The sequence below is a fragment of the Mytilus galloprovincialis genome, chromosome 4, assembly GCF_965363235.1.
Source record: "Mytilus galloprovincialis chromosome 4, xbMytGall1.hap1.1, whole genome shotgun sequence".
Classification (NCBI taxonomy): domain Eukaryota; kingdom Metazoa; phylum Mollusca; class Bivalvia; order Mytilida; family Mytilidae; genus Mytilus; species Mytilus galloprovincialis.
Genome location: NC_134841.1, coordinates 19,010,833 through 19,023,901, shown reverse-complemented (window position 1 = coordinate 19,023,901; position 13,069 = coordinate 19,010,833). Strand labels below are relative to the sequence as shown.

General features: G+C 30.5%; 1 protein-coding gene across 1 annotated transcript in view; it reads right to left on the bottom strand.

Moving 5' to 3' along the window:
* Nucleotides 1–10,979, bottom strand: part of LOC143071549 (uncharacterized) — a 32,513-nt gene extending 21,534 nt beyond the window's left edge. Inside the window, exon 1 of the mRNA XM_076245916.1 lies at nucleotides 10,783–10,979. Coding sequence (XP_076102031.1) covers nucleotides 10,783–10,846 — 64 coding nt within the window. The 5' untranslated portion in view covers nucleotides 10,847–10,979. The remainder of the gene's footprint in view (nucleotides 1–10,782) is intronic.
* Nucleotides 10,980–13,069: the final 2,090 nt, after the last annotated feature.

Sequence of the window (13,069 nt, the reverse complement as noted above, 5' to 3'; positions counted from 1 at the left end):
AATGGAATTACAAAAATAAAAAAAAAATATCTGAATGTAGTAAGAAAACACCGATAAACTCTATCAAAGTAGAAACAGACTGTACAATTGTATGCTCATTAAACCTTTTGTCTTTTTTGTTTTCTTTGCAAATAGATAATTGGTATACATTGTAATTAAAAGTGGCAAAACCTGGAGTAAACCCAAATTATTTACTTATAAGAATTTCTTTCCTAATTATATTATAAACATAGAGCGTATGTCAGAATCTATGACCAAGTATCATAATGGTGAAAAGATTAATTGTAAAACAAACTAATTAAGGTTTTATGACAATGTTCAATTATCTATTATTTCATCATGACAAGGTTTTTATTGATCTTTTGACAACAATGGAACACTTTTACAGTAATTTTTCCAAGTATCACTCTTGTTTTAAGGAAAATTTATGAAATAAAATGAAATAACACGAAGAACTAAATCTGATATATAGTGTTGTGTTATTCCATCAAGTGATTTAAGTGAAGTGTGAAAATTAATTGAAAATAGAAAATTAATATGCAAATGATTATTTTCTTAGTTAATCAAGAAATCTTAGTTTCTGTTTTTGTTAAATCTCCAACATTCTGTTAAAGATATATAGTAATTGAAAAAAGTAATACCATGTAATGATGACGTTACACAACTTTTTGCTAAAGCAATGCATCACATTACAATAACATGTAATGCAAAAATTGCTACATGACACATTACATGCAATTACTTGGAAAAATGTATTTCACTACCATGCATTACAATTACAAATTGGCATTACTCCATGCCTGTGACATAATGAACATAATCTATTAAACGGATATTCTATAAAGGTCAACCAACTCTAGATGGCGTCCGTAAAATTTACAAAGAAATGATTTCAATATAATCATTTGGAACTCTTGGTTTAATAGCTTCCTTGTGAGTAACAACCTTTTATGGAGGAAATCAATATAGGAAATGAACCCCGGGAGTAACGTATCAATTAAGAGATATATCGTAAGGCTTACCTCTTTAAAAACTAAGCAACGCAAACCCGAACAAAATCAAGGGATTATCCAAAGGAAGCTATTGAACCAAGTATTTCAAGCTGGAGAAATATCTTTGGCATTTTTATTGATGCAATCACAAGTTATTTGAACATAGTGAGTTACTTGAAATTTGTATTTTATGAGAAGGCTCTGTCGTTTAAATTGTATTAATTTTGTCTTTTGTGGAATATCGGTGTCACAATTGCTTACGGATGTGTTTCAATTATCGTTAACACAATCTCGTCTTTCTTTCCTCGCTTAAGGTATCACCGACAGTAGCTATATATGGAGCAGGATTTGCTTATCCCTTCAGAGCACCGAGCTCAACCTCGGTGTTTGGTGGAGTGCTTGTTCTTTGTCAGTTTTGTTCCGACGTATTAGTTTTGAATATCCTATTGATATCTCCTGCCTTTTTCAGTTTTGATAAAAACAATTAATGCTTTCACGTTAACCATAGTAAATTCAATAGTATGCTTGGTAATATGATACTCGTATACAACAAGAAATGAAACCCAAGAAAACAATTCCTATGAAAGTACTGTGCCATAAAAGAACCAATTTTAGGAATGGATAGGTATTTGGAAATTGGACGCTATGTAATTTATTGGATATCTTTTTATCACTGTTATGTTGTGTTATGTATATTGACATAAATAGAGTTTTGAAGTTAAAGATATACCCATAATTACAATGTACGTTTAATTCAATGTTTAATCAAGTATTATATAAAAACATGATCATAAATCGATTGAGAGAAAAAAAACAAATCCGGGCTACAAACTAAAACTGAGGGAAACACATCAAATATGTGAGGAGAACTACGACACAACAGAAACTCAACACTAAACTGTAACACACACAGTAACAAACTACAATAATACAATGGCAATTTTGCTTACTTGGTACAGGACATTTTAAGAAAAAAATAGTGAGTTGAACATGGTTTTGTAGTTTTGTAGCACAAAGTTGAAGACCTTGGATAAGAACATCCTGATTATTTAGAATAATTCATACTTTTGCAAACAATAAATTTATAAAAATTACTATATAATAGATATACATGATAACACCGAAGTGGTGACCAACTACAGAATAAAAACGAATACACAAAACATCCAAAACCAGTGCATAAAAAGTCACAGTCGTGTTAGCCGAAGAGATCGACGTTCAAATGACCACATTTGAATTTCTAAAAAAATCCAAAAAAAATAAAAAGTCTCTTAATGATTTTTGTTACACTGAACACAATGCAACTTTTAACATTCGAGTGACCCCTTATTTAATAGTTCAGATTGAAAAATAGCAAATATGGTAATCACTTCTATTAAATTATGCATAACAGATAACAATTCATAAACCCTTTTGAATTTTTAGTAAAAGTACATGCATTTTTTTTCCCTCAAACACTGAGCAAATAACCAGATATAATACTTTCACCACCCAATCTCAATACACAATTGTTAGAAGATTTCTTCATTAATATTTTTTTACCCTTTAATGACCTTAACTAACGTAATCTAAATGTCCTTGGAATAAAATATTTTTATTTTTATTTATCTTTTATCTACTTTAATGTTTTATTAATACCTTCATATGTTATCGCATTTCAATATCTTTCAATTATTTTCATACAATAATCTTAAAACCATGTATCTTTTGTATCGATTTTTGGGATTTCAATATCGGGTAAATTAATTACTGTTGCTTTAAATAAGCTTTACTAGAACATACATTGTAAATTTCTCATGTCATCACGATGATTAATTATATAGCTTATAGTCTTTAGACAAGCATGGATAAGAAAGTATATTGTGAGTCCATGCATTACTGATTGTTTTTTTTTATGAACTTGTGTAATTCTATGTATATTTATATATTATCATATCTTATTAAGGATAGAGTTTGAATCAGTTAAGTGGTCATCAATTTGACATCTAACGGATTTTAAACAAAACCAATACCTATATAAGTTTAAAACCGAGATGAAAAACTTTTCCTCAAAATACAAAGATTAAAATCCTAGTGGAAAAGATACGAACGATATCAAGGGGAATTCAAAATTGCAGACTAAATACGACAAAAAGACAAACAAATTCAAATAATCTATAATGGTCAACATAATGTTCAACCTACTCATCATGGCGTCCTTAAAAATTTCCAATGGATGATTTCAAATTTATAATTTGTGCTCAGGTTTATAACTTTCTGTGGAAGAAGCAACACTTGGCCTGCATCAAAGAAAACGTGACAAAAAGTGTCATCTCATAAATATCGTATCAACTGGGAGATTTATACTGTATATGCAGACGCTGCCGAAAGTTTAATTCATAGATTTGAAAAGCTTATAATTAGAAAGCTGAAATCATCCCTTTCGTCGTAAAGTTTTGTTCTCATCCGACTCGCATTGTCAATGTAAATAAGATTTATTTTGCAATTTGAAAGCTTCACTTTCACTGGTAGTCAGTAACCAAATATGAATGATCTTCCCGACTATCGTATCATTTTAATAACAAAAATATACATTTGAAAACGAATGTCAATATCTAAATGTGTAAATAATAGATAATGAATCTCCACTTATGTTTCTTAAAAATATTGGATAAATGTATTGAACATATATCAAGTCTGTTACAGGTTATTCGTTATCCCAATAAAACTCTGCATTGAGCACGTTTTACGTCATAGCTAGAAAAGGTAAATATTAACCCAGATCAGAGAACAATTTAACTTAATGTGTCATGTTTTATTATTCTATTTCAATGAATAGGACGATTAAAATACTTATTGTCTGATATTTAAAAATATTGTAACGTTCTATAAATAGTTTTCAAAATAGTCATTATTGGCAATGATAAACAAAGTTTAATTATCAATAATATAATTGGAATAATAGTTATCAAAGGTACCAGGCTTGGGATTTCATACGCCTGACGCGCGTTATAAAATAGTTATACAGTCAAACAATACTACATAAAGGTAATTTATGCCTGGGATTAAAAAACCCTTAGCATTTCAAAAAATTCATACTTTTGCAAAACAGGAAATGTATAAAAATGACCATATAATTGATATTCATGTCAAAACCGAAGTGCTGACTACTGGGCTGGTATAAGTTACAAATTAAAAGACTTAATAAACTTGATATATAACTTTGAAAAACTCTATCCATCTCTTTTCAATTGTTTAAAACAAGAACTTTTTTTTTTCTTTGAAGTTATATAGTCAGACATGCTCCTATGTATGCACAATGTAAAAAAAATGTTTGGTGGTTTAATTCTTTATCCAGTAAAGTTTTGTTTCGAAATCGTTTTCCATATAATGGAATTTGATGCGACTGTCATACAAGGGAGAGGTTTAGCTAGCTATAAAACAAGATTTTATCCAATATTTTCTTCATCAGAAAATGCCTGTACTAAGTCAGGAATATGACAGTTGTTATCCATCTGTTTGATGTATTTGAGCTTTTGGTAATGCCATTGATTAAAGACTTTCCTATTTGAATTATTCTGAGTTTTTTTCTTGCTTGATATTTGATGTCATTAAGGAGTAAATTTACCCTCAATTGTTGTACTAGATATACAACAATTAACTAGTAACTTATGTACTAAAATACAAATTATTAAACGAAACGACCATATCACATATTGCACCTGCTGTTTATTCCCTTATTTGACTGAGTTGTTCCTATCATTTGAAACCCCCTTATAGCACATCACCGATATGGCATTATATATTATCATTTTAAGTAGATTTATGCACTCGCTCCCTTCTTTATGCCTGGTTCATTGTGTAGTTTTATATTGTGACTAAGCATTAGCTCGGACCATCTTATTCACTCGTTTGGTACTACCGAGTATCAAATACTAAAATGATACTCGAGGAATTGGTTTACTGTTATGCTAGTTTCTCACTGCCGATCAGACAAACTAGATCAATCCCGATCAAGACAGATTAAGTCATTTGAAGCTTAAGACTGGTCTGGCTCGTTCGATAAGAATGTTCGGGATGGTCTACCTTAATCTTCATCGATCTGACTTTTTACCCTAGTGTTTTTGACATTTCAAAAACATTCGAGTAAGGATCGAGAATCCGTTCACTCGAGAAAGGAAAGAGAATTTGGCGAGTAGCGATAGAATTGATCGAAAATTTATCGTGAAGGGATCGAGTTTGGTCGAAATACAAATATTTGAACGATTAGTACTTAATCATCTCGAGCTTTGCTCGGCCAATATTCGTGACGAGATTATCACGGGATAACGACGTTCTTTAGTTTGTACATTGCCATTGGCGACGTCGGCGACTACAGTGACGTCGGCGTGGGTTTGAGTTGTTATAAAAAGTTATGGCTGAACAGACGTGTTTGTTTATATTAGCGAGAATATCATACTTTTAATCTCCACAATCCGATCGTTTCTAGCAAATGCCATCTTGTTTTATTCCAGACCAACTCAACCAGATCTCTACTCGACCAAATTCGGCCACTTTTTTTTAATCTCTACTCGGATATTTACGAATATACATGCCTGCTACAAGTTTGTATGAACCCTCTTGCTGCCAACCGTTTTTCAAGGTTGCATTTCATATGCCGGAAAATACGACGGCTCAACGTCTGTGATGTAACATGCCAAATAATGCATCATTTTATATATGACGTCACGACATAATGACCGTTACATTTGGAAGCATGGTTGAAAAACGTAACACTGTTTAATCTTCGGTCTTTTAATTGAAAGAGATACAGCATTGATGAGAAGCTTGCATAAATTCAACCATTGACATATGTGTCCCTCCGGCAGCAAGAGGGTGTGAAGATTCGATTAACATCCATTACTTCCTTTGTTATATTTCAAATGTACATAGAATTAACTCCACGAATATCTCCCATGTAGATAACTTAGATGTACGTTTACAAAGAGAGGAAAAACATATCAAACGAACAATCAGACACAAAGGTCAAAAACAAACCGACGCAGCCATGGAGAAAAACAAAAAACGAAGAAAAGACAAGCAGCAGTCAACATAACACATTATTGAAACTAAAACCTTTTTTAACGACATTATATATTTATTCACCAAATATGGTTGTTACATTGTTACTTCAAGAAACTAAGTTTTTCTTGATGTATCTTGTTATATTTCACTGATTACCCAGGTTAATAATCAACTGCTGGTATAAAACAGTATGCCTAAGAATTCTTAGTGTGCATATTACTTACACAAAATGTGTTCTGAAATTATTAAAAAATAATATTGTAATATTAACATTTTTTTTAATTTCCACAAGAATTACCTGATTTTACCTTGATTCATTTGTTTAGTGTTGTTACAACAATCCTACATAATCCTATTGAAATAAAAATTCTGGGAACTCCTACATAAAATTTTACTGTTTTACCAATAAAATTCAAAATGTAGGAATAGCCAGAATAAACAATTTATTATGTACAAGTTTCTTGAAATACAATTGTACAACATTTCATTGCCTTTTTTTATAATCTATTCAATCGTCTAAACTTCATTTTACTGTCTTCAGTAATTGATTAAATTTTATTGTTCTGTTTTCGTTATATCTTTTAATGTATTCGTGAAAAAAAATTTGATAAAAAATTATACTTGTCATTCTAACATACGTTCTTTAAACGCTGTGAGTAAACACCTATGGTAAAATATGAATATATTGCCTGAGCTGTTCCGATCGCACTCCCATGTCATATGGGTTTTTTTCTGAATAAGCTTCCCGACGTCATAGAACGATGACTTAAGAATATAAGCATTTTAAAGGAAATTACACTCTTCTGAAATCGAAAATCATCACTACAAGGAATCGTAAACAAACGATGCTTAAATGTGTAATAAGCCATATATTTTTTTTTAACATTTAAGACATTTAGTAAATTATCATTTAAATTCATACAAAACTATCTAAATAAGTTATTGTAAATAGATTAAGGATGTCACTTATTCAGTTTGCTCCGTTCTTTTACGGCAATTTAATAGTGCGTTTATTTATGGGAACGGCTAATATTTGCCTCCACTTGGAGCGCTTCGAGACAAAAGAATTGCCGTATTTGTCCTATTAGAATTGAAATAATTCATAGGGCTTCAAAATATCGTGATTTTACCACGGGTTGTCCCTTTATGCCGATGTTTTACCTCTCGTTATTGCTCAGGGTAAAATATTTAGCATCAAGGGCCCACCCGTGGTAAAAGCACGATATATTATAGCCCTATGAAATATTCCTTAAATTTCTGATTACAATATGCATATGATTTGTATCTAGAAAAACCTGAAATTATTAGGAAATAATCCAGACCAAAATAATTTTTGTCTTAAATTTTTATATCCGATGACAAATTGCTTTAACGATACTTTGAAATTTAAATCTTATTTTACCATTTATTCATTTCCAAATTTTTTCTAAAAATCGACAACGAATTAAAAAAAATGTTATAATCTTCTTCTTCGTTACATACATTACATATACGGGTATTCTTCTGTTTTCATTTAAACAATACGTGTTTTGTTGGTAATATGAATTATAAAAGTTTTCATCTTTATATCTTTAATTTATTCTCTGCTAAATAATGAAAATTGAAAATATATAGCTGGCTCATACTAAGATTCCCATTTATTTGTAAAATACTCATCCATTTGCTAACACCTATTGATGGTTCAGTTTTATCTCAACAAACTGAATAATATATTATGCTTGTTGGAAAGCTTGAAGCCTCAATGTAATTACCTTTTCAGATCAGTGTCTGTCTATGAATATTTATAATACTTATGATAGAACTTTCAGACTTTAACATCTGAAGCCAGTCTTTTTGCAAAATAAGATGTTGAGATATATTACCAGTGTCATCTATAATTTTATGACAAATATTAAGTTACACTTAATCCAATTTTCAAAACAAATGTTCTATTTTAAAAAGATAATCAGTTTGCCTCCCCAAATAACCTCTTTTTCTGATTTCTGTGAAGTTGGTACGTTTTTTCGTCTGTCCACCGCCGTTATATCAATTACCCAACATTTAAATACTTCTCTATCAAATTCAGGGATGTGTTTGATATATCTAGGATTTTCTTCTTTTAAAAATTCATCTTAAAACACAACCAATTAATACCAACCACACTGGGATATTTTAACTACTAATTTGAAATATCATTACTAATGAGTTTACCTACCCAAGATGCTTTCAGAGACATAAAATTACTTTGTATGTCAATCATTTGTAACCCCCTTTCTTCGTATGACTTTATCATGTTGTTTCTTTTAACCTAATCTGGTTCAACATCCCAGATGCATTAACAACATTTGCCCTCTACATCTTTTCTAAATTTCTTATGAACTGTACAGGCATTTGCCAATTCAAAAAAGGGGGAGGAGTAAAACTGTTAATTTATTATTAATCAAAATCTTTTATTGAGTTATATACATATAACTTTATTTATACTTTTCTTGTGTTATAGATAAAGCTTTAATGATTTCTGTATTATAAACATTCATATATATTTGTATAGTTTATATTTAACAAATTTAATTAAACAAATTACTTTTTCTGCAACAAATCTAGAAAATGTGTCAGATTTGCGTTGTTTACAATCCATTATCTCAAAATGCTGACAATTCTTTTCTTCAGATAATCATTGATACAATACATTTCTATTCTACTTGTTTGTGAAACAAGTTTAAGAACTAGTTTGATTAATATCTAGATATAGGTCGTCGGTTAGTACTACACGATCATTTCTTACGCTGTATTGCAGTTGGGTCCCATAGTCATATATAAGTCAGATACTTGTATAGGAGTATCGATGTGCTTACAGTAACTTCTAAGTACAACACGTTCTACATAGTATATGTTTTGAATTATATTATAATGATTTAGTTTAGAATAGACAAATGTATGTTTGTTTAGAGATGTTGGTAATAATTTATGATCTTTATTAAATGTTGTATCGCACATAAAAAATAAGTTACTGCGAGCAAGTCAAGCCTACATTTTGACTTGCCTCTTATTTAGCCATGTTGATAGAGTAGAATTGATTTAAATTCGGACGAATTCATGAGGGAGAACTTTTAAAAAAATATTCACAGGTATCATGTTACCATACAAAGCACAATAACCAATGTAGTGTGATGTCCTATTCTAATTTTATCGAGGAAGATTTTCAGTTTATCCAGATATTTCCATGTTAAATAGAAATATACATGACATGAAGAATTTTTCTTGAGAATAGTTATTGATTTAATAGCAGTATGTAATGTAGAAGTTTCCACTTAAGTATTTGCATTTCTTTTTTTCACTGGTTTTACTAATTTAGAGTGTTAAGTTAACCAATTAGCATGAGAAGATATTTTATCTAATAACAATGTTTTAATTACTACTGATACAAGACTGCTTCATGCCTTGATCTTTCCATCAATATTGACAAATGGACGACATTACACTTAAATCTATAACAAACGGGATTGTGAATTTGCATTGATTTACGACGTGTCTCGGTATTTCACACGTGTATTTATATATGATGTTTCTGTTGTGATTTCGGTTGGATAATATGTTATGTTTGTAGTCCAAAAAATTATAAAAAAAGCTTTTTTGGTGCCTTCATTGTCATGATCATTGTTTGGACTGGTATTGTGAAAATCAATGTATGAATTTCATGATTAAATATTCGTCCTTAAATGTCCCGTATCAAGTGAGGAATATGGCAGTTGTTCGTTTCTATGTATGTTGGTATTTGTTTTTGTTGCACTTAATGGTTCCTGTTGGTTCTTTGTTTTCCTCCTAGTGTTGATGTGTTTCCGTCGGTTTTAGTTTGTAACCCGGATTTTTATTTTTTTTACCAAAAAAATGCTGAAAAAAAATAATATACTAAAACTACTTATATCTTAAATGTACAATACTACCCAGACTCTCATAATTTTTGTAATGATAGTCAAAGAAAAATTAAATTCACATATTTTTAGTCCTTTTCCTAAATTAATTTTAGCATTTAATGTGTGTATAAATACAAACAAAATGCTTGACTCCAGTAACATATGTGGTTCGTGTTGTGTATTCTTTAGTTTTCTATGTTGTGTCATGTGTACTGTTGTTTGTTTGTCTTTTTTCATTTTTAGCCATGGCGTTGTCAGTTTATTTTAGATTTATGAGTTTGACTGTCCCTTTGGTATCTTTCGTCCCTCTTCTATATGTACAACGAATAATTCTAGTTTAATATATGTGAAAAACATTAATTTTTATTGGGACCAATCTGTGCTTAAAAGGATAATGTATACAAGTAACTTAAACACATAGGAAAGTGCATAAATGATATATATCACACATCAAAATTTAATAAACTATATGGCACACAGTTTTTATTCTGACGGTTTTTACTTCATAAAATCAAAAGTTGAAGTGCCTGACCTCCTTGAAATCTCAGGGTTTTGATGGTGAAATGTTCAAACATATTTTTTTCCAATGTAATTGAATTTATTTTTATACGAAATAATTAGTTCACGTGACACTTTCTTTATTTGTAATCAAGTTACCTATTTGTCTTTTTCATTTTTAGCCATGGCGTTGTCAGTTTATTTTCGACTGTCCCTCAGATATCTTTCGCTCCTCTTTTAAATTAATGATCAATATTAAAAAAAAAATGAAGGATTATTAAGCATATCACTTCTTCTGTTATGTCTGTTAATTTTTAAATAAAAATAAAGAATATTAATATTAAATCGTAACTTACGTGGATAAACAATAGCAATCAGTGTCCAAATGACAAAGATACAAAACCAACACCACTTTATCATCAGGACGCCTAGGAAATCGATGCAGTAATGAAATTAATCAGAAAATCATGTGCTAATTTGGAATAAATTTTAACTCATCCTTGCAGTTGTCCTTTTAACTGCTTAATATACGATACTGAAGTTTTCCATTTCATTATTTTTGTTCAGGTTATGTCAAAACAGTATTGTCACGTTCTATCTCGTTAAACTTTAAAAATTAAATAGGCGGATGTATTCCATGCAGTTTTTGTGTTCAATAATAGGCAATTTTATCGATGGAATACAAATGTATTTACTTATCTACCTTAAAATTAAAACAGCACTTAAAACGAAAACAGGTTGCTCAGCAGAAGCGAAATGTCATTTGTCACTATATACTGGTATTATATGATATCCTCCTGAGTATATTATGAAGCTATGGTCGACCATATCAGCATGATTGAATATAAATTACTACCAAAACAAGGACTTGAGAGTTCAATGTATTAACTTAATTAATATGAATGACCGTTTTAATGAGCAAGCCTTCAAATTAAAAAAAAACAAGATACTTTTCAAAACATAATAATTCGTGCATAACTTATACCTAGTAACATATCGGTTATATAAGGACTAATATTTATACTGAATACAAAAGCTTTTCAACATTAAAACTCACTGTGTCAGTTTTGCTACAATATATTACTACAGTCTATTCCCCGAGCTCTTGCAAACAATGGCAGAAAAAAACTTATCAGTATAATGAGCCACACATGGTGTCAGACAATCTACTAAACAATTGAAAACAACTCGTTGAATAATTTCTTGCGTTCGATGCGCTTTTCTGGATTTACCTTCATCGGGAACGCTGAAAGCCAATATATAAAATATGCAATATATCGGGTCAAAATTTTAATTCCTAGACATTGACAAAGTATCTTTTAGGAAGGTATGGCCATCAGACTTCAGCCTTACTAAAAATGAACACTTTCAGATAACTTGTCCGAACGAAATACCTATCACAGATTGTTATAATGTGATATCAGGACGAAATGGTATTATCTCTTTCGCATACCAAAATTAATATATGTCAAAGAGGGACGAAAGATAACAGAGGGATAGTCAAACTCATAGACCGTAAATAAACTGACAACGCCATGGCAAAAAAAAGAAAAAAGACAAATAGACAAATAGACAAATAATAGAACATAATACACAACATAGAAAACTTAAGTCTAGTAAGAACATTTTTAAACAATCTCTCATTTTAAACCAACCGTCACAAGATGGCATAATGTTTATGCTTCAACATCTAAAGCAAAAATTGCTTAACCAAATAATCAACATAGCACTATTATAGATATATCTTTAAAAGTGACAAAGGAGATCATAAAATAAGGAAATATCAAAATCTATGATATGACCTTGACCTTTAACCTTGGCCTTAATTTTATTCCATTAAACAAAGGACCTAAAATCAATATATCTTGTTCTTTATCACTTACCATTCATGCTATACATTTATATATTCCTTATGTCTAATATTGAAGGGCAAATAACTCTCATATGGAGTCTTTGTATTGCTTCTGTCAAAATTGGACACAAACATCATGAGGATATAACGAGGAATTTGGTAAAATAAATTTGTCGCATTCGTTTAAGGTTACGGAGGAAATGCACTCACAAGGAAAACTGTGTTCGGCGAGATTACTCCTACAAAGAAAAGTATTCGGTTGAGCAGGGTAAATTTCAAATGCGCATAAACTGTTCGATATCATATACCAAACAATTAAGTGACATCCAGCGAAACAAAATTTATAAGTTAGAAATTTAAGTAACTGAAGTAGAAAAAAATCAGTAGAAGAAATTCATAGGTCTTTCCACAGAAAAGTGGAAAGACCTAATAAGGCTTTGCACGAAGTTTTCTACTGCTATATGTACAAAATAGTTAATATTTGTTTAGGGGCCAGTTGAAGGACGCCTCCGGGTGCGGGAATTTCTCGCTACATTGAAGACCTGTTGGTGACCTTCTGCTGTTGTTTTTTTTTCTATGGTCGGGTTGTTGTCTCTTTGGCACATTCCCCATTTCCATTCTCAATTTTATCTCCATTATTTTTTTTTATGCTGTTTTGATACCATTGCATTATAAATATTCGTAATTCACATGGCTGCAGAGGGGTCCATAAACCTTAAGCCCATATTTTAGTTGTTTAAGTCACGTAAAGGCAATAAAAGCATACAGGTGTTCAATAAATAAATCCGGGT